The sequence below is a fragment of the Salvelinus alpinus genome, chromosome 6 (genome assembly GCF_045679555.1).
Source record: "Salvelinus alpinus chromosome 6, SLU_Salpinus.1, whole genome shotgun sequence".
Taxonomy (NCBI): domain Eukaryota; kingdom Metazoa; phylum Chordata; class Actinopteri; order Salmoniformes; family Salmonidae; genus Salvelinus; species Salvelinus alpinus.
This window is the reverse complement of record NC_092091.1, coordinates 58,189,604-58,211,091: the sequence shown is the minus strand read 5'-3', so window position 1 is coordinate 58,211,091 and position 21,488 is coordinate 58,189,604. Positions and strand designations below refer to the sequence as shown.

General features: G+C 42.1%; 1 protein-coding gene across 1 annotated transcript; it reads right to left on the bottom strand.

The window, feature by feature from the left end:
* Nucleotides 1–1,549: 1,549 nt before the first annotated feature.
* On the bottom strand, nucleotides 1,550–21,088 carry LOC139578986 (neuromedin-K receptor-like). The gene is made up of 5 exons (XM_071407154.1): nucleotides 20,576–21,088; nucleotides 9,705–9,893; nucleotides 6,982–7,132; nucleotides 2,300–2,496; nucleotides 1,550–2,045 (listed from the first exon to the last, which is right to left on the bottom strand). The coding sequence occupies exons 1-5, from the start codon at nucleotides 20,938–20,940 to the stop codon at nucleotides 1,730–1,732; spliced, it is 1,218 nt and encodes a 405-aa protein (XP_071263255.1). The 5' UTR covers nucleotides 20,941–21,088; the 3' UTR covers nucleotides 1,550–1,729.
* Nucleotides 21,089–21,488: the final 400 nt, after the last annotated feature.

Genomic DNA, 21,488 nt, shown 5'->3' with positions numbered 1-21,488 from the left:
GGCCCACTCCTCCATACAGACCTTCTCCAGATCCTTCAGGTTTCGGGGCTGTCGCTGGGTAATACGGAATTTCAGCTCCCTCCAAAGATTTTCTATTGGATTAAGGTCTGGAGACTGGCTAGACCACTCCAGGACCTTGAGATGCTTCTTACGGAGCCACTCCTTAGTTGCCCTGGCTGTGTGTTTCGGGTCGTTGTCATCCTGGAAGACCCAGCCACGACCCATCTTCAATGCTCTTACTGAGGGAAGGAGGTTGTTGGCCAAGATCTCGCGATACATGGCCCCATCCATCCTCCCCTCAATACGGTGCAGTCGTCCTGTCCCCTTTGCAGAAAAGCAGCCCCAAAGAATGATGTTTCCACCTCCATGCTTCACGTTTGGGATGGGTTCTTGGGGTTGTACTCATCCTTCTTCTTCCTCCAAACACAGCGAGTGGAGTTTAGACCAAAAAGTTATATTTTTGTCTCATCAGACCACATGACCTTCTCCCATTCCTCCTCTGGATCATCCAGATGGTCATTGGCAAACTTCAGACGGGCCTGGACATGCGCTGGCTTGAGCAGGGGGACCTTGCGTGCGCTGCAGTATTTTAATCCATGACGGCGTAATGTGTTACTAATGGTTTTCTTTGAGACTGTGGTCCCAGCTCTCTTCAGGTCATTGACCAGGTCCTGCCGTGTAGTTCTGGGCTGATCCCTCACCTTCCTCATGATCATTGATGCCCCACGAGGTGAGATCTTGCATGGAACCCCAGACCGAGGGTGATTGACCGTCATCTTGAACTTCTTCCATTTTCTAATAATTGCGCCAACAGTTGTTGCCTTCTCACCAAGCTGCTTGCCTATTGTCCTGTAGCCCATCCCAGCCTTGTGCAGGTCTACAATTTTATCCCTGATGTCCTTACACAGCTTTCTGGTCTTGGCCATTGTGGAGAGGTTGGAGTCTGTTTGATTGAGTGTGTGGACAGGTGTCTTTTATACAGGTAATGAGTTCAAACAGGTGCAGTTAATACAGGTAATGAGTGGAGAACAGGAGGGCTTCTTAAAGAAAAACTAACAGGTCTGTGAGAGCCGGAATTCTTACTGGTTGGTAGGTGATCAAATACTTATGTCATGCAATAAAATGCAAATTAATTACTTAAAAATCATACAATGTGATTTTCTGGATTTTTGTTTTAGATTCCGTCTCTCACAGTTGAAGTGTACCTATGATAAAAATTACAGACCTCTACATGCTTTGTAAGTAGGAAAACCTGCAAAATCGGCAGTGTATCAAATACTTGTTCTCCCCACTGTATATATATATGCCCAACCACCAACCCCTCCTAACAATCTTTCAAGGGGAGCCTGCCTGAGTAATAGATTCATGCCCACACTGGTAAACTACTGGTAAGCTCTGCCTTCATTGCTTAGTCCAGATGTCACGAATCTGCCCGTCGAAACAGCAGCCTACCAGATGTCCAGTCAGTGTCGTGAGGGGGGTTTGGAAATGAGAAAAGGCAGAAACAAAATGCTTTCGAAAGCTAAGCAAAATACAAATAAAATCGAAGGAATCTCACTGCATCAAGCCAGCAGAAAATACTTTATACAGAACAACCACGTTTGCAACAAACTCGCATGAAATACTTGAAATAAATGTTTGAGGGAAGTTCGGAAGGCGAAATGTTGACAACGACTTTCCAAACCACTCGTGAACATTCTAGAAGGTGGTCGTGGTCATCATAAACATCTCAGGAGAACCGATCGTCGGCCACATCGGGGTCACTGTAAAGGTTGGACTTGGCTACCTCCGGTTGGTTGCCATGGTTACCGTTGTTATCTCCGTTAACACTGGCATTGCCATGGCAGCTGGAGACTGCCTTTTTGATGCTGTGTTGGCGATTGTTGGTGCTGTTGGTCCCAGTGTTCACGCGGGAGAGGGTGCACATGCTGCCCTGGTGGCCGGATCGGTGGCGGGTGGTGTTGTCGCGCAACTCCAGCTCGTCATAGCTGGATACCCGGACGAACGGGCACCAACAGAACGCCCGCTTGAAGCCCGCCCGGAACCTGTATCCAAACCACAACCCAAACCAGACAGATGAGTTTATTGTTAGATATTTAACATTTGAGAGGTGGCTTATGAATTCTAAAGAAGGTACACTGGTAGCTTTCTCATCTAGTCTTATCCATCTAGCCAGGGATTACCTAGGAACAAAGAAAACAACTTTTTTAACCAGAAAATATAAATTAGTTATGGGTACGGCTTATCTTCATCGTATGCTTTGGTGCCTTCTTAACAGTACCCAGGTGCTGGATCCTACCTGCTGTTGAGGCAGCAGTAGATGATGGGGTTGTACATGGTGGAGCTCATGGCCAGCCACATCACTGACAGGTAGACCTGCTGGATGGACTTCCACCTCATCAGAGCCTTGTTGAGGCCCGTCACGATGAAGTAGACGTGGTACGGCAGCCAGCAGAGGGCGAAGGTCACCACCACAATGATCATCATCTTCACCACCTGGGGGTTGGGAAGGGGATAGTGGGAGGATGGGAGGAATAGAGCGACAGGGATGGGGGACACAGGGTGGAAGAGAGGGAGGGGGAGAAAGCAATGAGAGAAAGAGGAGAGAATAAGAAAATAGGAGTGAGAGAGCGAAAGAGGAAAAAGAAAGTACATTGTCTTTATTCTGTGTAGCTCTGAGACAAGATGTCGATCAAAAATCAACATTTGGTCAGCCACCTCATGTTAGGTTTCACAGAGTGCCTGATTCTGAGATGGACAGAATGTGTGATGCTCAATAGATTCTCACAAGTGTGGGCACCATGATTGATTCATCATCAGGTTGGCGTTTTCATTCCGTCCTAGAAGCCACAGCAATTTAGGATATAATTTTTTCATCATGACAACCCCTTTCAAAAGAGCCATTCACACAACCTCAAAATAGAATTGCTTTATTAACACATAAATGGTCAGGACTACCATTGATGGTCCAACGGTGTGATACATTTGAGATGGTAGAGCCACAATAGAATTAAGTGTATTCCATAACCTGACAATCTAGAGCCATCACGAAGGAAGCAACTCACTTCAAAGATCCTGTGAATTCCATGAACTGATTGTGTCATTTAAAATCCTCAAAGAGCATTTCGAAACTTGAAATCAGATCGGCGTTCTCAAAAAGTTTGTACTTTGTTGCCTTGTATGGAGGAGTTCTGACAAATTTCATCTGATAGAATTGGACTTTTGTCTCTTTAAACTAGACTACACGAAAATCAAAGCTCAGACACGCCTGAACAATGCAAACTGCACTTTGTCCGTCTTGTCAGCGAGGAAGATCTTTGTCCATGTATCCTCACTGTTGTGTTCACTATTGTGTCACTACTGTGTCATCACTATAGCAGGTACGGTAGATCATCTCATGATATAGGCTGCATCCCGAACACTTAAAAGACACACCCTATCCCCTCAGCCCTCAAATTAAGTGGACACTTTTGATAACGACTATACACTTGCAGAACAAGGGGCGAGGGAGGAAGGAATGAATGATTTTTTAATGGACCGCCCTTTGCCTGGAAATTCGTCACTCATTCATCCCGCGACGATTATGTTTTCAGCCTATGGTTGCATTATATGCGCTACAGTCAATTATGATTGCATGTCTACTTTGATTAACTATATAATGAATATACGCCTACCGTATGATAACTAGCCAATTAATTAGCTAACTAACGTTAGCCTGCCTAGCTGGAACATCTGCAGAAGGAGAATGTTTTATGTCTACAATTTCCAAAAGCTAACCAAACAAAAACATCATTACTTTTACGAGCCGTGTTTGTGCCGTCATGTGCATTAGTAGCACAATTTCTAACCTTTATACATTCGTTTTTACTTACACTTGAATGTTGACCCATCCATATTGACGTTGAGGTTTTAAGTTTCGGCTGACTTTTCTTAGCGGATGTACAATCATCGCGAATTGAATTATGGCCCTGAAGTGAACATAATTGTACACTCGCAAACTCGGTCAAAAACGAGGGCTGAGGGGCTTACGTTGCGAACTAATCGTTTGGACCGATGTCAAAGATGGTGACGGGGATTCCCCCAAGGTCATAAGGCGAGGGCAAGTGGACGAGGGTGTGTATTTTATGAGTTTGAAACTCAGCCATAGTCTAATCAACTGAACTATGCTCATAATGTCATGTGACAAGATGGCTGCCAGCCATAGAGCATTAGTGATTGTGATCTCCAATGAATGGTCAGTCTGTCAGTCAAAGAGTCTGAGCTCAAAGAAACTCCCCAAAGCCTTTCATATAGATTCTATTCTGTCACTTTACTCTTTAGATTTAACCTACATTCGCTAAACCTTTGAGATTCTCCATTGAGCATACCTTTTAGTCCAGCACTAGGCTTAATCTGTGTCTGGGAAACTAATGTACAGTGGCGTTGCATGCGAAGCACTAAAATGGTGGAAAAGGCTTTATATACCGATATAACATCCCACAGATATAGACATCCTAAAGACTTAGATTTAACTACAGCATGTCTCTGGGCTTGGTCATGTTTATGCTAACATCAGGAATATTGACTTGCATTGGTTATGGGCCAAGAATGCAAAATAAGTTTGCATTTGGAGATAGTGGCCATGTAAACAAAACCAAAGCATGGATTGCTCTTTTACCTTGTGCATAGACTGCTTACAGGGTAAGGAAACTAATATGTCATTTTGTTATTTGGCCGAACTATCCTTTTAACTACTACTAGCTGTATACTTCAGCCTCTTAAGGTCGGAATTGAATAGCCTTGATGTAGGAGCTCTGAAGTCAATCTCACTTTGGTGGAGAAGACTCACAGCTGGTGTTAGGCCTTCATCACAGACTAAGGATAGTCATGTAGAGAACAACAACAAGGGCATGTGACGATGAATGATTTGGTCGTGATTGTCTGTTGGTGCAAACATGAACACAACTCCAAAAAAGGCAAAAGCCATTAGACGACAGCTGTTGGGGTTAAACAAGTTAGGCTAAGTGAATGAATTTGAAGGTGCTCTTTAGAGGGGTTCATAGTTAATGTTTTCATGTATGAAAACATTCCAAAGCACTCTTCGGGTTATGAAATCAGCATTTACATTCTTTGGCTTTTTTAAAGTGGTTTCACAGCTTTGACAAGGGATCACATTGAAACGCAGGTCAAACTTCAGTCATTAACCTCCAACAAGAAAAGGATAATCAAGTGATCAATCAACCTGTCAGTTACCTTGTTTATGAACAATAACAATTAGGATCTTATAATCAAGGATCAACTAGCTCCACCTGCATCTTCTGGATGATTAATAATGTGGCATAAAGCTTATGAAGACGTGTCATCTCTTTGGTATGTACAGCGTGTCTGGGACACTGAGTCTAATGACGAGCAAACGGTGTCTGGTAGAATCCTCTTCGGAGCTACATAAAGCAGGATGTCCATGGGTGTCCATGACGCATGACACAGCAGGTCACAGGTAGTTGACGCGAGAGCACTGGTGGTCTGCTGAAGATGTCACAGCATGGGTAAATTGAGCCGGCTGGGAACAGATCAGTGACCTCATTAACAATTACTTTTAAACTAACCACCGAGTAGGACCTGACGGTTTGACAATGGGTGACAATCAGCCTAATGAACCTCTCTCAGCCCTCGTCTAGCTACGGTAAAAAGAGTTTGGCAGGGACTTTATTGGCTAATCCAATAAAAAAATTATACTGTCATTTAGCAGACGCTTTTATCCTAAATGACTTCTAGTCTGTATTTGTGGCCCATTCAAACCCGCTGAGGAATTGGAACTGTGTACAAGTGCAAGGTTAACTAACCCTCCATCACTGCGTTGCTCAAACTAAATCAAATTTATATGAGGTGCATTTCACAACAAAAAATCAAAAAGAGAACCAGTTCTGAAATAAGGTAAGAGCAAGTAACAACACCAAACGTGCTGATGCCGAGGTCAAATGTCAGGCAGGATAACAGGCTACATCACTGGATAAATCACTGTAAATGATTACGGTTTCATGGCCTCGGCTATCTGTCCAAAACAAAGAACCAGGTGTGCTGATCCCCCGTAATCTGAGTGTAATCCTCATGAATAAAACAATAACAACCCTGAAATACAGTCTGGGTTAACTCACAGGGTGTCCTGGAATAATCCCAATAATTCCCATATCTAGACCTGTCGGATTGGCCGTTGCCTTTCTATAATCTGACCCACATCTGTTAAACCCACATCTGGCCTAATAGATGTTAGTCATACGGGTTCACATTACCTGAATCCTTATGGATAACTGTGGGGACCAGGGGCCATATATATCAAGCATCTCCCGAATAGAAGTGCTGATTTATGACCAGTTTTGCTTTTTAGATCACGATGAATGAGATAACATGGACAGGGGGAACCTGATCCTAGATCAGCGCTCCTACCCTGAGACGCTTGATACATACGGAGCCTGGACTCCAATCGAAGATCAATGATGAGATACACTGTGTCCAGTTAATAGAATGCATTGTCATCTCTAAAGAGGAGACCAATCTCTGTTGTTTGCCTGCATAATGCTGGATTACCTGATGGGTAGCCAAATCCAGTGGGGAATACAGAGAGATCATTGTGCCATGTACAGTGTCAGTTATTCATTTCAATGGTATAGCTACGTCAATTATTGTAATGACAATGTATTGGGTCAAACACGGAAAAACCCTCAAATCCACCAGAAGCGCATATTCAGTTTATTATTATTATTGTTTGCAGAAATTATTTTCCCATCCGCATTTTTAAAAGGCCTACAGTATTCTACTTCTCACACCAAATGAACTGGAGTGAATGAAACTAAGACAATTGGGACGTCTCGTGACTATGCCAGTTAAAATGAATGGCTGAATCTACTGCATTCAATTAATGGTTGACACATTGGTTTACAAATGGAATACACATGCTTTACCAAAGGACGTTATGTGTATAATGGAGTTGTATTTTTGCGTTACCTTCCTCTTGGCTGTGAGCTGGCTGTGGTAGTTATCTGATGCTTCCCCCGGGATCTCTCCTCCCCACAGCGTCACGCCCACAATGGTGTAGGTGATACCCATCACCACTAGGGGCAGCACATACACCAGCACCGTCACAATGATATGATACCTGTATACCAGATGAATAGAAGAATAGATAGCTGTCGGGAAGGAAAAGCAGAGCATTCCTGTGAATGTAATGGAAAACATAGTAATTCTGCAAATTATATTTAATCTAATTCACATTTATATTCATTAGTCTAGTTTGCTCTCATCGTTAACTAGTCTGCACTTGTTATCTATCTATCTATCTATCTAGGCTAGCTAGATATCCTGTGTGTATGAAATTCCCCTACTCATACGGACTGACATTCCAATTACCCAATCACCACCCAGTTCTCCAGAAGCGGGACACTCACCACCTTATATGAACCTGTATGCAATCAATGTGGCAACCTGACACACTTTCAGTTAATTCCAGTTGATACAAACAATTATTCAAGGACGCGTTTATTCAAAGCACACTGAACAAAAATATAAATGCAACAATTTATACGATTTTATTGACTTACAGATCATATAAGGAAACTATTGAAATAAATTCATTAGGCCCTAGTCTATGGATTTCACATGACTGGAAATACAGATATGCAACTGTGGTCACAGATATCTTGAAAAAAAGGTAGTGCCGTGGATCAGAAAACCAACCAGTATCTGGTGTGACCACCATTTGCCTCATGCAGCGCGACACATCTCCTTCACATAGAGTTGATCAGGCTGTTGATTGTGGCCTGTGGAATGTTGTCCCACTCCTTTTCAATGACTGTGAGAAGTTGCTGGATATTGGTGGGAACTGGAACACGCTCGTGCACGTCAATCCAGAGCATCCCAAACATGCTCAATGGGTGGCATGTCTGGTGAGTATGCAGGCCATGGAAGAACTGGGACATTTTCAGCTTCAAAGAATTGTGTACACATCATTGGGACATGGGGCCATGCATTATCCTGCTGAAACATGAGGTGATGGCAGAGGAGGAATGGCACGACAATGGCCTTCAGGATCTATGTGCATTCAAATTGCCATCGACAAAATGCAATTGTCTTTTATCCGTAGCTTATGCCTGCCCATACCATAACCACACCGTCACCATGGGGCACTCTGTTCACATCATTGACATCAGCAAACTGCTCTCCGACATGCCATACACACTGTCTTCCATCTGCAGTTGAGAACTGATTAATGCGTGAAGAGCACACTTCTCCAGCGTGCCAGTGGCCATCGAAGGTGAGCATTTGCCCACTGAAGTCGGTTAGGACGTCGCAGTCAAGTCAAGACCCTGATGAGGACGACGAGCACGCAGATGAGTTTCCCTGAGACGGTTTCTCACAGTTTATACAGAAATTCTTCAGTTGTGTAAACTCACAGTTTCATCAGCTGTCCAGGTGGCTGGTCTCAGACAATCCCGTAGGTGAAGAAGCAGGATGTGGAGGTCCTGGACTGGTATGGTTGCACATGGTCTGCGGTTGTGAGGCCTGTGGGACGTACTGCCAAATTCTCTAAAACAATGTTGGAGGTGGCTTATGAGAAATTAACATTTAATTATCTGGCAACAGCTCTGGTGGACATTGCAGTCAGCATGCCAATTGCGTGCTCCCTCAACTTGAGACATCTGTGGCATTGTGTTCTGTGACAAAACTACACATTTTAGAGTAACCTTTTATTGCCCCCAGCACAAGGTGCACCTGTGTAATGATCATCCTGTTTAATCAGCTTCTTGATATGCCACACCTGTCAGGTGGATGGATTATCTTGGCAAAGGAGAAATGCTCACAAACAGGGATGTACATTTGTTTTGAGAAATAAACTTTTTGTGCAAATGGAACATTTGTGAACTTTTATTTCAGCTCATGAAACATTGGACCAACACTTTACATGCTGCGTTTGCATTTTTATTCAGTATATGTTTGTGCTCCTTTATCGTGTACATTTGATTTGAGCACATTTTATATGATTGTCTATGCGCCGTTATTGATCATATTATTTGTTGGTATCTAAGTAACTGCATTGCCTAAGTAGGTTTGTTTGTAGATATTGATTATGTTACTTAGATCCTTTTTCATATTGTGGATACTGTTGAGTTTTGAGTATATTTGGATGTATGTGCTTTGGACTAGTGCCTGTATAATTGGCCAAGTTATTTGCCTTACATCAGGGCTCTCCAAACCTGTTCCTGGAGACCTACCCTCCTGTAGGTTTTCAATCCAACCCCAGTTGTAACTAACCTGATTCAGTTTATCAACCAGCTAATTATTAGAATCAGGTTCGCTAGATTAGGGTTGGAGTGAAAATCTACGGGACGGTAGCTCTCCAGGAATTAGGGAAAGAGCCCTGCCTTACATTGATAAATAAAGTGATTTAATTGTTGATTCCTAGAGAAAACCATTCCTTATCCTAGCAACATTCTTTAGTATATGAATACACCGGGAATTAGCCTGTTTGAAATGTACCTCCAGCTCCCAGTGTTCTTACCAATGCAACACCACGTTAGCCCACACCCAAACCACCAGCAGCAAGTTCACCTTATACAGTTTCATTACCAATCAACCCAAAACTGTTTTCAGATCAGCGAAGAGGAACAAGAGGAGGTGAGTCAAGGAAGCCACTTTAGACTATTGAGATGCACCCGGAGTGTCTCACTCACATGAAGGAGTCGTCTGATGACCGGGGCCAAGCCACGTAGCAGATTGTCCGGCGGGGCAGGATGCGGATGGTGGAGTAGAAGCAGAGGGGGAAGGCCAGCACCACGGCCAGCGCCCAGATACACAAGATCACCACCTTGGTGGCTGTGGCCGACAGCCGGGGTTTCAGCGGGTGGATGATGGCCATGTACCTGCAAAGATGTCAGATGAAATCAAAGCAAGCTTTATTTATATAGCACATTTCAGACATGTATGTGACGCAATGCGCTTCACAGGAAAAAACATTAATAAAAAAACGATGAAAATAAAAACAGAAATATTTACTAAACTGAAAGACTAAAAAAGCACCCTAAAAGCACCCAAAGCTAAAAAGGTGTGTTTTTAGATATATTTTAAATACAGTACCAGTCAGAAGTTTGGACACACCTACTCATTCCAGAGTTTTTCTATTTTTTTCTTATTTTTTTTACATTGTAGAATAATAGTGAAGACATCAAAACTATGAAATAACACATATGGAATCATGTACAAACCAAAATAGAGTATATATATATATATATATATATTTTATGGTTGAGATTCTTCAAAGTAGCCACCCTTTGCCTTGATGACAGCTTTGCATACTCTTAGCATTCTCTCAACCAGCTTCATGAGGTAGTCACCTGGAACACATTTCAATTAACAGGTGTACCTTGTTTAAAGTATATTTGTGGAATTTCTTTCCTTAATGCGTTTGAGCCAATCAGTTGTGTTGTGACAAGGTAGGGTTGGTATACAGAAGATAGCTCTACTTGGTAAAATACCAAGTCCATATTATGGCAAGAACAGCTCAAATAAGCAAAGAGAAACAACAGTCCATCATTAGTTTAAGACATGAAGGTCAGTCAAGCCGGAAAATTGAAAGAACTTTTAAAGTTTCAGCCAAGTGCAGTCGCAAAAACCATCAAGCGCTATGTTGAAACTGGCTCTCATGAGGACCGCCACAGGAAAGGAAGACCGAGAATTACCTCTGCTGCAGAGGATACGTTCATTAGTTACCAGCCTCAAACATCAACTGTTCAGAGGAGACTGCGTGAATCAGACCTTCATGGTCGAATTGCTGCAAGTAAACCACTACTAAAGGACATCAATAAGAAGGAGAGACTTGCTTGGGGTAAGAAACACAAGCAATGGACATTAGACCGGTGGAAATCTGTCCTTTGGTCTGATGAGTCCAAATTTGTTTTTCAACAGGACAATGACCCAACACACCTCCAGGCTGTGTAAGGGCTATTTGACCAAGAAGGAAAGTGATGGAGTGCTGCATCAGATGACCTGGCCTCCACAATCACCCGACCTCAACCCAATTGAGATGGTTTGGGATGAGTTGGACCGCAGAGTGAAGGAAAAGCAGCCAACAAGTGCTCAGCATATGTGGGAACTCCTTCAAGACTGTTGGAAAAGCACTCCAGGTGAAGCTGGAGAGAATGCCAAGAGTGTGCAAAGCTGTCATCAAGGCAAAGAGTGGCTACTTTGAATAATCTTTTTTGGTTAGTACATGATTTCATATGTGTTATTTCATAGTTTTGATGTATTCACTGTTATTATACAATGTAGAAAATAGTAAAAATAAAGAAAAACCCCTGAATGAGTAGGTGTGTCCAAACTTTGGTACTGTATGTTCACAGTTTCGGCCCCCCTCAGGTTCTTTGGCAGGCTATTCCAGAGGCTGGGGGCATAGTAACTAAAGGCTGCCTCTCCATGCCTCTTTGTCCTGGGCATTGGGATAGTTTAAAGGTCAATGCCAAAGGACCTGAGAGACCTACTGGGTACATAACTCAAAAGCATGTCTGATATGTATTGGGGTGCACAATTGTGGATTGATTTAGAAACCAATAGAATCATTTTAAAATTAATTCTTAAACTCACAGGCAGCCAGTGCAGAGACTTTTAAACCGGTGTAATGTGTGCTCTCCATCTGGCCATGCTGCAGCGTTCTGTATGTTTTGCAGTTGGCCAATTTCTTTGGTAAACCAGACAGGAGAGCATTACAGTAGTCAAGCCTGCTTTTAATAAAAGCATGGATGAGTGTCGCTGTATCAGCCTAAGAGAGAAACGTCCGTACCTTGGCAATGTTCCTCAGGTGGTAAAAAGCTATTTGGTCACATTTCTAATGTGTGATTCGAAATTTAGTTCAGAATCTAAAATGACACCTACGTTTTTACCTGGTGTTTTATCTTATTTGACCGTTATTTAAAATATGCGGACAGATTCTGTGTGCTTTGGCTCCAATAATAAGTACCTCGGTCTTATCTTGATTTAGCTGGAGGAAGTTGTGAACCATCCAAGTATTTAAATCACTAATACAGTCTAATAATTTATCTGCGGAGCTAAAATGCTCTGGTGACACAGATGTGTAAAGCTGTGTATCGTCTGCGTAGCAGTGAAAATCAATGTTGTGCTTTCTGATGACGGTGCCAAGGGGCAACATATAAACTGAACAGTACTGAACCGAAAATCGAACCTTGTGGAACGCCACATGGGATATGTATTTTCTCTGAGTTATGTTCACTAAGGTTGACAAAAAACTCTTGACCGGTTAAAGAGGTCCTAAACCAATTTAGAACTGGACCGGAGAGACCAACCCACACCCAAGGACAGAGAGCTGTTCAGCGTCAGTGTTGACTCTCAGATCATTTGTCACTTTATCTTAGGCTGTCCTGTGCTGTGGTGGGCAAGAAAACCAGATTAGATTTTTTTTTTGCTGTTTAATAAAAAAACTATTTTGCTCAATAATGGAAGGTTGGAGATTGGCTGGAAATTGCTAAGAGCTGAAGAATCTAGATTACTTTTCTTCAGAAGGGTTTCACCATAGCAGTTTTTAGTGCAGTGGGGAAAGTGGAGTGAGTGATTATCAATAGCTTGTACTTCAGATATGTAATTAAAGACGGTTTTGAAGAATGTGGTGGGTATAGGATCGATAAGGCAGGTAGAAGGCTTAAGTTGTGATATCACTTTCCTGAGCATGTCTGTGTCAACCAGGGAAATTAACTCCATAGTGCCTTTGCGTGGTAGGCTAGGGCACATATCATCACACTTCTCATCAGGTCTTGCTTGACTGATACCCAGCCCAATGTTATGTTATCTTATCTCTGAAATATGCCACAAACTCATCACAGTTAGATGTGGAGGAAAGTTCATATAGTTTTGCGGGGGTAGGATTTATCAGCCCATCAATTGTCAAGAATAGCACTCTCAAATTATTCTGATAATTGGTGTTCAGGTTAGAGAAATGAGCTTGTCTGGCATTTCAAATTGCCTTGTTATATATGCCAAGTTGCTCTCTCAGAATAATGGACCTGCAACTTTGACTGTCTCGACTTCCGCTCTGCCTTTCTGCAATTTATCTTAAATTTGAAAGTTTCCTCACTCCGTTTGATGTGGCCTTTTTCAACCTTGCTGGAGCTATGGCATCAATGATTGGCCTTAATTTTCTATTCAAGTTATCAACTACAGTTGAAGTCAGAATTTTACAAACACTTAGGTTGAAGTCAATAAAACTCGTTTTTCAACCACTCCACAAATTTCTTGTTAATTAACAAACTATAGTTTTGGCAAGTCGGTTAGGACATCTACTTTGTGCATGACACAAGTCATTTTTCCAACCATTGTTTACAGACAGATTTTTTCACTTATAAATCACTGTATCACAATTCCAGTGGGTCAGAAGTTTACATACACTAAGTTCACTGTGCCTTTAAACAGCTTGGACAATTCCAGAAAATTATGTCATGGCTTTAGAAGCTTCTGCTAGGCAAATTGACATCATTTGAGTCAATTGGAGGTGTGCCTGTGGATGCATTTCAAGGCCTACCTTCAAACTCAGAGTCTCTTTGCTGGACATCATGGGGAAATCAAAAGAAATCAGCCAAGACCTCAGAAAAAGTCTGGTTCATCCTTGGGAGCAATTTCCAAACGCCTGAAGGTACCACATTCATTTGTACAAACAATAGTATGCAAGTATTAACACCATGGGACCACGCAGCTGTCATACAGCTCAGGAAGGAGACGCGTTCTGTCTCCTAGATATGAACGTACTTTGGTGCGAAAAGTGCAAATCAATCCCAGAACAACAGCAAAGGACCTTGTGAAGATGCTGGAGGAAGCAGGTACAAAAGTATCTATATCCACAGTAAAACAAGTCCTATATCGACATAACCTGAAAGGCCGCTCAGCAAGGAAGAAGCCACTGCTCCAAAACCGCAATAAAAAAAGCCAGACTACGGTTTGCAACTGCACATGGGGACAAAGATTTAACTTTTTGGAGAAATGTCCTCTCGTCTGGTGAAACAAAGAACTGTTTGGCCATAATGACCATCGTTATGTTTGGAGGAAAAAGGGGGAGGCTTGCAAGCTGAAGAACACCATCTCAATCGTGAAGCACGATTGTGGCAGCATCATGTTGTGGGGGTGGCAGCATCATGTTGTGGGGGTGCTTTGCTGCAGGAGGGACTGGTGCACTTCACAAAACAGATGGCATCATAAGACAGGAATATTATGTGGATATATTGAAGCAACATCTCAAGACATCAGTCAGGAAGTTAAAGTTTGGTCACAAATGGGTCTTCCAAATGGACAATGACCCCAAGCATACTTCCAAAGTTGTGGCAAAATGGCTTAAGGACAACAAAGTCAAGGTATTGGAGTGGCCATCACAAACTCCTGACCTCAATCCTATAGAAAATGTGTGGGCAGAACTGAAAAAGCGTGTGCCTACACACCTAACTCAGTTACACCAGCTCTGTCAGGAGGAATGGGCCAAAATTCACGCAACTTATTATGGGAAGCTTGTGGAAGGCTACCCGAAACATTTGACCCAAGTTAATTGGGTCAAATTTATTTTAAAGGCAATGCTACCAAATTTAAAGGCAATGCTACCAAATACTAATTGAGTGTATGTAAACTTCTGACCCACTGGGAATGTGATGAAAGAAATGAAAGCTGAAATAAATCAATCTCTCTACTATTATTCTGACATTTCACATTCTTAAAATAAAGTGGTGTTCCTAACTGACCTAAGACAGGGAATTTTTACTACGATTAAATGTCAGGAATTGTGAAAAACTGAGTTTAAATGTCTTTGGCTAAGGTGTATGTAAACTTCCGACTTCGACTGTAAATCATCCCAAGAGGAAGGCAGAATAGGGGATGGTGTATTGTTCATACACTCAAACTTCAGAGGTATGATAGCATTTTTTCTAATGTGTTCAGTATTACCCTGCGCTATGGGCACCAAAAACATTAAAAAAAATACACCAATGGTGATCAGATAAAGCAACATAAACAATAGAGGATTTGTCAATAGAAAGCCACTCTGTAATAATCAGGCCCAGAGTAAGGCCACAGTTATGGGTGGGCCCAGTAACATGTTGGCTAAAGTACGTAGAGCTCAAAAGATTAATCAATTCAATGGCCTTGGAGTCAGTCTCTTTGCCAACATGAATATGAAAAATCGCCCAACACAATCATTTTATCATAGTTCTCAAGGACAACAGACAATTCTTCAGAGACATCAGTAAAAAAATAATGCGAGGCAGTACTTTGGTGGCCTAGACAGGGTTATAGCCAGCACTGGTGGCTGACATTTAAACAGTATAGCAGGATGGTCAAAAGACCCAAAGTCGTCAAATGAAATGCCCTTACAGCTGAGAGCATTAGTAAAAAATGGAGGCTGAACCCCCCCCCCACCTTTTCCCCTTTTCTGGGGCGAGGCTTCAATAAGAGCGGCACTACAGTCTGAAGACAGCCATGTTTCAGTGAGAAAAATGCAATCAACTTTGCGCTCAGTAATGAGGTAATTCACGAGAAAGGTTTTACTAGTGTTTGCTCTAGGATTTAAATGTGCCATATTCAATGAGTATGGGCCACTCTGCTCCTGGGGCATCTGCCGTGAGGTAACCAATGGAATAACAACCAAATGATTAACGTTACAACCACTTTTTTCCTCCAATCTATCAGAATGGTAAGATATGACACGCGGTGTTAGAGAAACATAAATTAGGTTACACACAATAACCATAGAGCCATTTCTACAGGACTTGATGTACTTTCGAAGTCCTCTGTTGCTTATTCTGACAGGGAGGACTGGAGCACTACCAGACCCTGTCCATCAGTCTCTAAAACAGTCTCTATAACCATTCAAGAGGTCAAGAGGTCAGTCAGGGGGTGAAAGCAAAGATGGTGGATAAATGAAGATGTCTTACTCAGGCCGTTCACCATTGAAAAACATTGTCACAGTTTACTTAACTGTGTGTGTTTCCCATAGACACCAATACGACCGAAGCTGGGTCTGGTCTACTTAGTTCAGTGACTGTATAAGGACCCAGTGATATGTCTCGCTTCCTCTTCCGTCTCCGGTGAAAGGATATTAGGTCAAAGTTCAAAGATCATGGTTGATTTGGTATTTTGTTCCTCCATACACTGCTTGCTTTAGAGGTTAGACTTTAACAAATGGTTGAATAGAGCGTACAACATAACTACAGTTAATGCATACAATTTAGTATGCAGGACCCACTGGGCACACACTGGTTGAATCAATGTAATTTCCACATAATTTCAATGAAATTACGTTGAACCAATGTGGAATAGACGTTGAATTGACATCTGTGCCAAGTAGGAAATGTCTTGTTGTACAACTGCATTCTTTAAAGGTCTCATTTACAAAAATATTTGGCGGTGGCTGTGTTTGATCAAATATAAAAGCGACAAAAAAGAGGATGAGATGCGAGTATTGTTTCTGTCTCACTGGAGAGTTCTAAGTGTTGTCAAACATTGAGGCCTCCATTTTCCGAATGTGAGTTAAACAAGCTCTTCTTGACAAAAGCCAGAGACCAGGTTGAAATACTACGATGTCAAATCAAACAGTAAATAAAAGACCAATCTTCTCTGGAGCGGCCACCATTAGGATAGTAAGGTGTGTGTGTGTGTGTCTGTGCCCAATTTCAGATTGCTCAGGTACTCAAAACAAAGGATGCCCCATGTGGAGCCAGTTCTGTTTGATTGACTCTTTAACTCTTCCCAGTCTATCTTTAATTGGATCCAACAGTGCTGTTTATTTGGTTTCCAGCATACAAAGAATCCATTTCCCCAGGATTTACTGCTAGACTGTCAGGTTTCATCCTCAGACCTTACCTTTCCGTCTGTCTGCTTGTCCCTATGTGTGTGTGTGTATGTGCGTGCATGAGAGTTTACCTGTGTATGTGTGTGTGTGTGTGTGTGTGTGTGTGTGTGAGAGTATACCTGTGCTGTGTGTGTGTGGGTGCTCTGTCTTTGATTCTGTGTATCAAAGGCCCACAGTAGGCCTATAAGTGGTCAGGTCGTGGTCATGCCCATGCAGGTGCGGATTAACTCCTTTGACTAACTTCAAAGTCAGATGAAAAGAGATGTTGGACTGCAGTCCTACTGTGCAACACAACTTGTAAAGGTATAGAGTTGACCTCCAGACACCTGGGGCCTCATTTATTTCTGTTTTGATGTTAAGGTTATAAAAAACTGTCATAAATAATGCACTGCGCCAAATTATTAGCAGGCTACCGTTATTTGACTGAATTCTGAAAAGTGGGACACTTTGCATTTCCGTCTCCTGTAACCTTTTCAGACATCTATCCAACACATGATACATTTTCTGAAATCCTCAGATGTTTCTGTTGAGGTGTGGGCAGAATGTTTTAAGCTTTAGCGGTGACTTTTTTTTAAACAAAAAATGCATGCCTAGGCCGCCTATAGCAGTTGCCAAACACTGGCTGCACATTCTGCAAGATTGTCGATTGAACAATTTAAAAGTACATGCTGCCTATAGCCCGCGCTTCTATGCAAAAGACAAATTGTTTTTCAATATTTTGTTTGTCAATACATGATTGTGTTTCTATCTCCTGCCTTGGTCTAGGCTCTGAGATTAAATAGTATATGTCGCGCTCCTGTCGCACAGCAATATTGCAGCCTAATGTTACTGTCATAGGCTACCGGTCTATTTACTTTTGAGCATGGTTGGCTATTAAATGAGCGATGGATAAATGGTAGCCTTCTATTTGTTGTATAGAGGGAATAAACTAGTTATGTCAGAAAAGTAGAGACATGCCTTGCTATATGATTATGATTTAGGCCTATATAATTGAAGTAAATACAGGCTATTAGGTGAGATGCTGCTATGTAATCTTCTTCCAAATGGCAAATGGATCTGTTTTATATAGGCATACGTTTTAGTGTTTTTATTAGCCTACCATTATTATAATTCCTGTGCATCAAACACCTCAATGTTCCTCAAAATAACAATATTTGCTTGCAATACAGTTGATCAACCACTAGAAGTTCTGAGTATGCATGGTCTTAGATATGCATGGAGATACAGTTGAAGTCGGAAGTTTACATACACCTTAGCCAAATACATTTAAACTCAGTTTCACTATTCCTGACATTTAATCCAAGTAAAAATTCCCTGTCTTAGGTCAGTTAGGATCACCATTTTATTTTAATAATGTGAAATGTCAGAATAGTAGTTGAGAGAATGATTTATTTCAGGTTTTATTTCTTTCATCACATTCCCAGTGGGTCAGAAGTTTACATACACTTAATTAGTATTTGTTAGTATTGCCTTTAAATTGTTTAACTTGGGTCAAACATTTCAGGTAGCCTTCCACAAGCTTCCCACAGTAAGTTGGGTGAATTTTGGCCCATTCCTCCTGACAGAGCTGGTGTAACTGAGTCAGGTTTGTAGGCCTCCTTGCTTGCACACGGTTTTTCAGTTCTGCCCATACATTTTTGAGGTCAGGGATTTGTGATGGCCACTCCAATATCTTGACTTTGTTGTTAAGCCATTTTGCCACAACTTTGGAAGTATGCTTGGGGTCATTGTCCATTTGGAAGACCCATTTGCGACCAAGCTTTAACTTCCTGACTGATGTCTTGAGATGTTGCTTCAATATATCCACATAATATTCCTGTCTTATGATGCCATCTGTTTTGTGAAGTGCACCAGTCCCTCCTGCAGCAAAGCACCCCACAACACGATGCTGCCACCCCCGTGCTTCTTGGTTGGGATGGTGTTCTTCGGTTGCAAGCCTCCCCCTTTTTCCTCCAAACATAATGATGGTCATTATGGCCAAACAGTTCTATTTTTGTTTCATCAGACCAGAGGATATTTCGCCAAAAAGCACGATCTTGGTCTCCATGTGCAGTTGCAAACTGTAGTCTGGCTTTTTTATGGCGGTTTTGGAGCAGTGGCTTCTTCCTTGCTGAGCGGCCTTTCAGGTTGTCGACTCGTTTTACTGTGGATATAGATACTTTTGTACCTGTTTCCTCCAGCATCTTCACAAGGTCCTTTGCTGTTGTTCTGGGATTGATTTGCACTTTTCGCACCAAAGCACGTTCATCTCTAGGAGACAGAACGCGTCTCCTTCCTGAGCGGTATGACGGCTACGTGGTCCCATGGTGTTTATACTTGCGTACTATTGTTTGTACAGATGAACGTGGTACCTTCAGGCGTTTGGAAATTACTCCCAATGATGAACCAGACTTGTGGAGGTCTACAATTTTTTTTCTGAGGTCTTGGCTGATTTTTTAAATATTTTCCCATGATGTCAAGCAAAGAGGCACTGAGTTTGAAGGTAGGCCTTGAAATGCATCCACAGGTACACCTCCAATTGACTCAAATGATGTCAATTAGCCTATCAGAAGCTTCTAAAGCGATGACATCATTTTCTGGTATTTTCCAAGCTGTTTAAAAGCACAGTCAATTTAGTGTGTGTAAACTTCTGACCCACTGGAATTGTGATACAGTGAATGGTAAGTGAAATAATCTGTCTAAACAATTGTTGGAAAAATTACTTGTGTCATGCACAAAGTATATGTCCTAACCGACTTGCCAAAACTATAGTTTGTTAACAAGGAATTTGTGGAGTGGTTAAAAAATGAGTTTTAATGACTCCAACCCAAGTATTTGTAAAATTCCGACTTTAACTCCACACACTTTCCCGTCTTCAAAATGGATAAATACCAACTTTTATAGGAAAACTGGCACACGTGAGATTTAATCTTTTTTGTCCAAATGCACCTCTGATAAATGAGTCCCGGCGATGTTTTGCCCCGAGAAGAAGCACAGCAGGGTAAATTGCATGTGTGTTGGTGTGAGTTTAGCTTTCATATAAGCACTCTTGCCACAAAGCCATTATTTCAATGCAGGTACTCCAATTGAATTATTTAATCAGCACGTACCTCCACAATGATAGGTTGGCTGCACAGTGGAGCTCATTAGAAGTACTCCGGCTCTTTTTATACACCAACTGAGTAATGAAATGCGTGATCAAATCCTCATGAACCTCAAGTGTTTTCTAATGTTGAATGCATACCAAATGGAACCCTATTCCCTTTATAGTGCAGTACCTTTGCCCAGCACGCATAGGGCTCAAAAGTAGTGCAATATATAGGGAAAGGGGTGCCATTTGGCATACAATTTGTCGCAGGTTCTTTATTGGCTAGATTAGTGGATTTAAAGCTACATTCAGTTCATTCTCATTTTGACAGAATGTAAGGAGAGGGTTGGTTTCCCACATGTGTTTGTGTGTGTGAACCTGTATCCATACATAGCATGCATACCAGGCTATTATGATGTATGAAAATGGTGGCATCTGAGCAACATCGGGTGTCTTGTCATACAATTAGGCCTACCTTTTTCTCATTTGATTTAAGGGGTTTGGTTATTGAATCAGTACATTAGGCTATTATACATGAAACCGGAGTAGCGTTAAACAAATAATAACAAATTGTCACATTTAATATAGGCCAATACAAATCAATTCACCAAATGTATGAAATTGAAGTTGATGTCTCCAGAGCTCACCTGTCGACTGCTATTGCGCTCATTGAATAGATGCTTGAAAACACTGCTGTGACTGGGAAAAAGTTGTGGAACTTGCAGTATGATTCTCCAAAGTACCAATTGCCGTGAGCAGCATATATGAAATTAATCAACGTGTTGAACGCGGCCATTGATGCGTCAGAGAAAGCCAAGTTGAGTAAAAAGTAGTTTGTCACGGTCCGCATCCTCTTGTGCGCCAATACGATCCAAATCACTATCAGGTTCCCAAAAACTGCCACGGCGAGCACAAGGCTGTACGCGACCGACCATAGCACGATGCGCCAAGGCGGTTGTACAAACTGATTTGTAAAGGTCCTAGTTGTGTTTGATCCGTTTGCCGCAGCCATTCCTCTAGTCACCCTGACGATATTTACTTGGATTCAATGCCTGGAGGTGGCAGCAGTTGAATTGGCACACACCTTCGCAGCGCACCAAAACGCGCAAGTGCTCTGCTCAATACGGTCACGTTTAAGTCCCTCTTCATTTATATTGTTGTTCCCGTCAATACAGGGCCAACGCGTTTGGGAGACAGTCGTGACAACTCCAATAAATAATTGACACTTGAAGAGCGCGGAACTTCTGCTCTACATGATAGAGTACTACTTAAATAGGCTACCGATTATTTTCGAACAGTTCTTTGGAAACAGAGATGATCCTTTGTTTTCGCTACGCATAAGTGAACGTATCCTAGAGATCTGCGCAGCAGTAGGATCCAGTCGTGCGCTGCGCGTAGGGAATCAATCAGGTGTTGTTCCATTAAATTCCCTCACGTCACACTCCACTCCCCTTTCTAATAACAACCTGTCATTCATTTGAACTGTAGACCGTTCAGCTACGCTTTCATACAAACGAGACATAAACATATGGCAAGCATGGAGTTTGATGGCGAGTCACT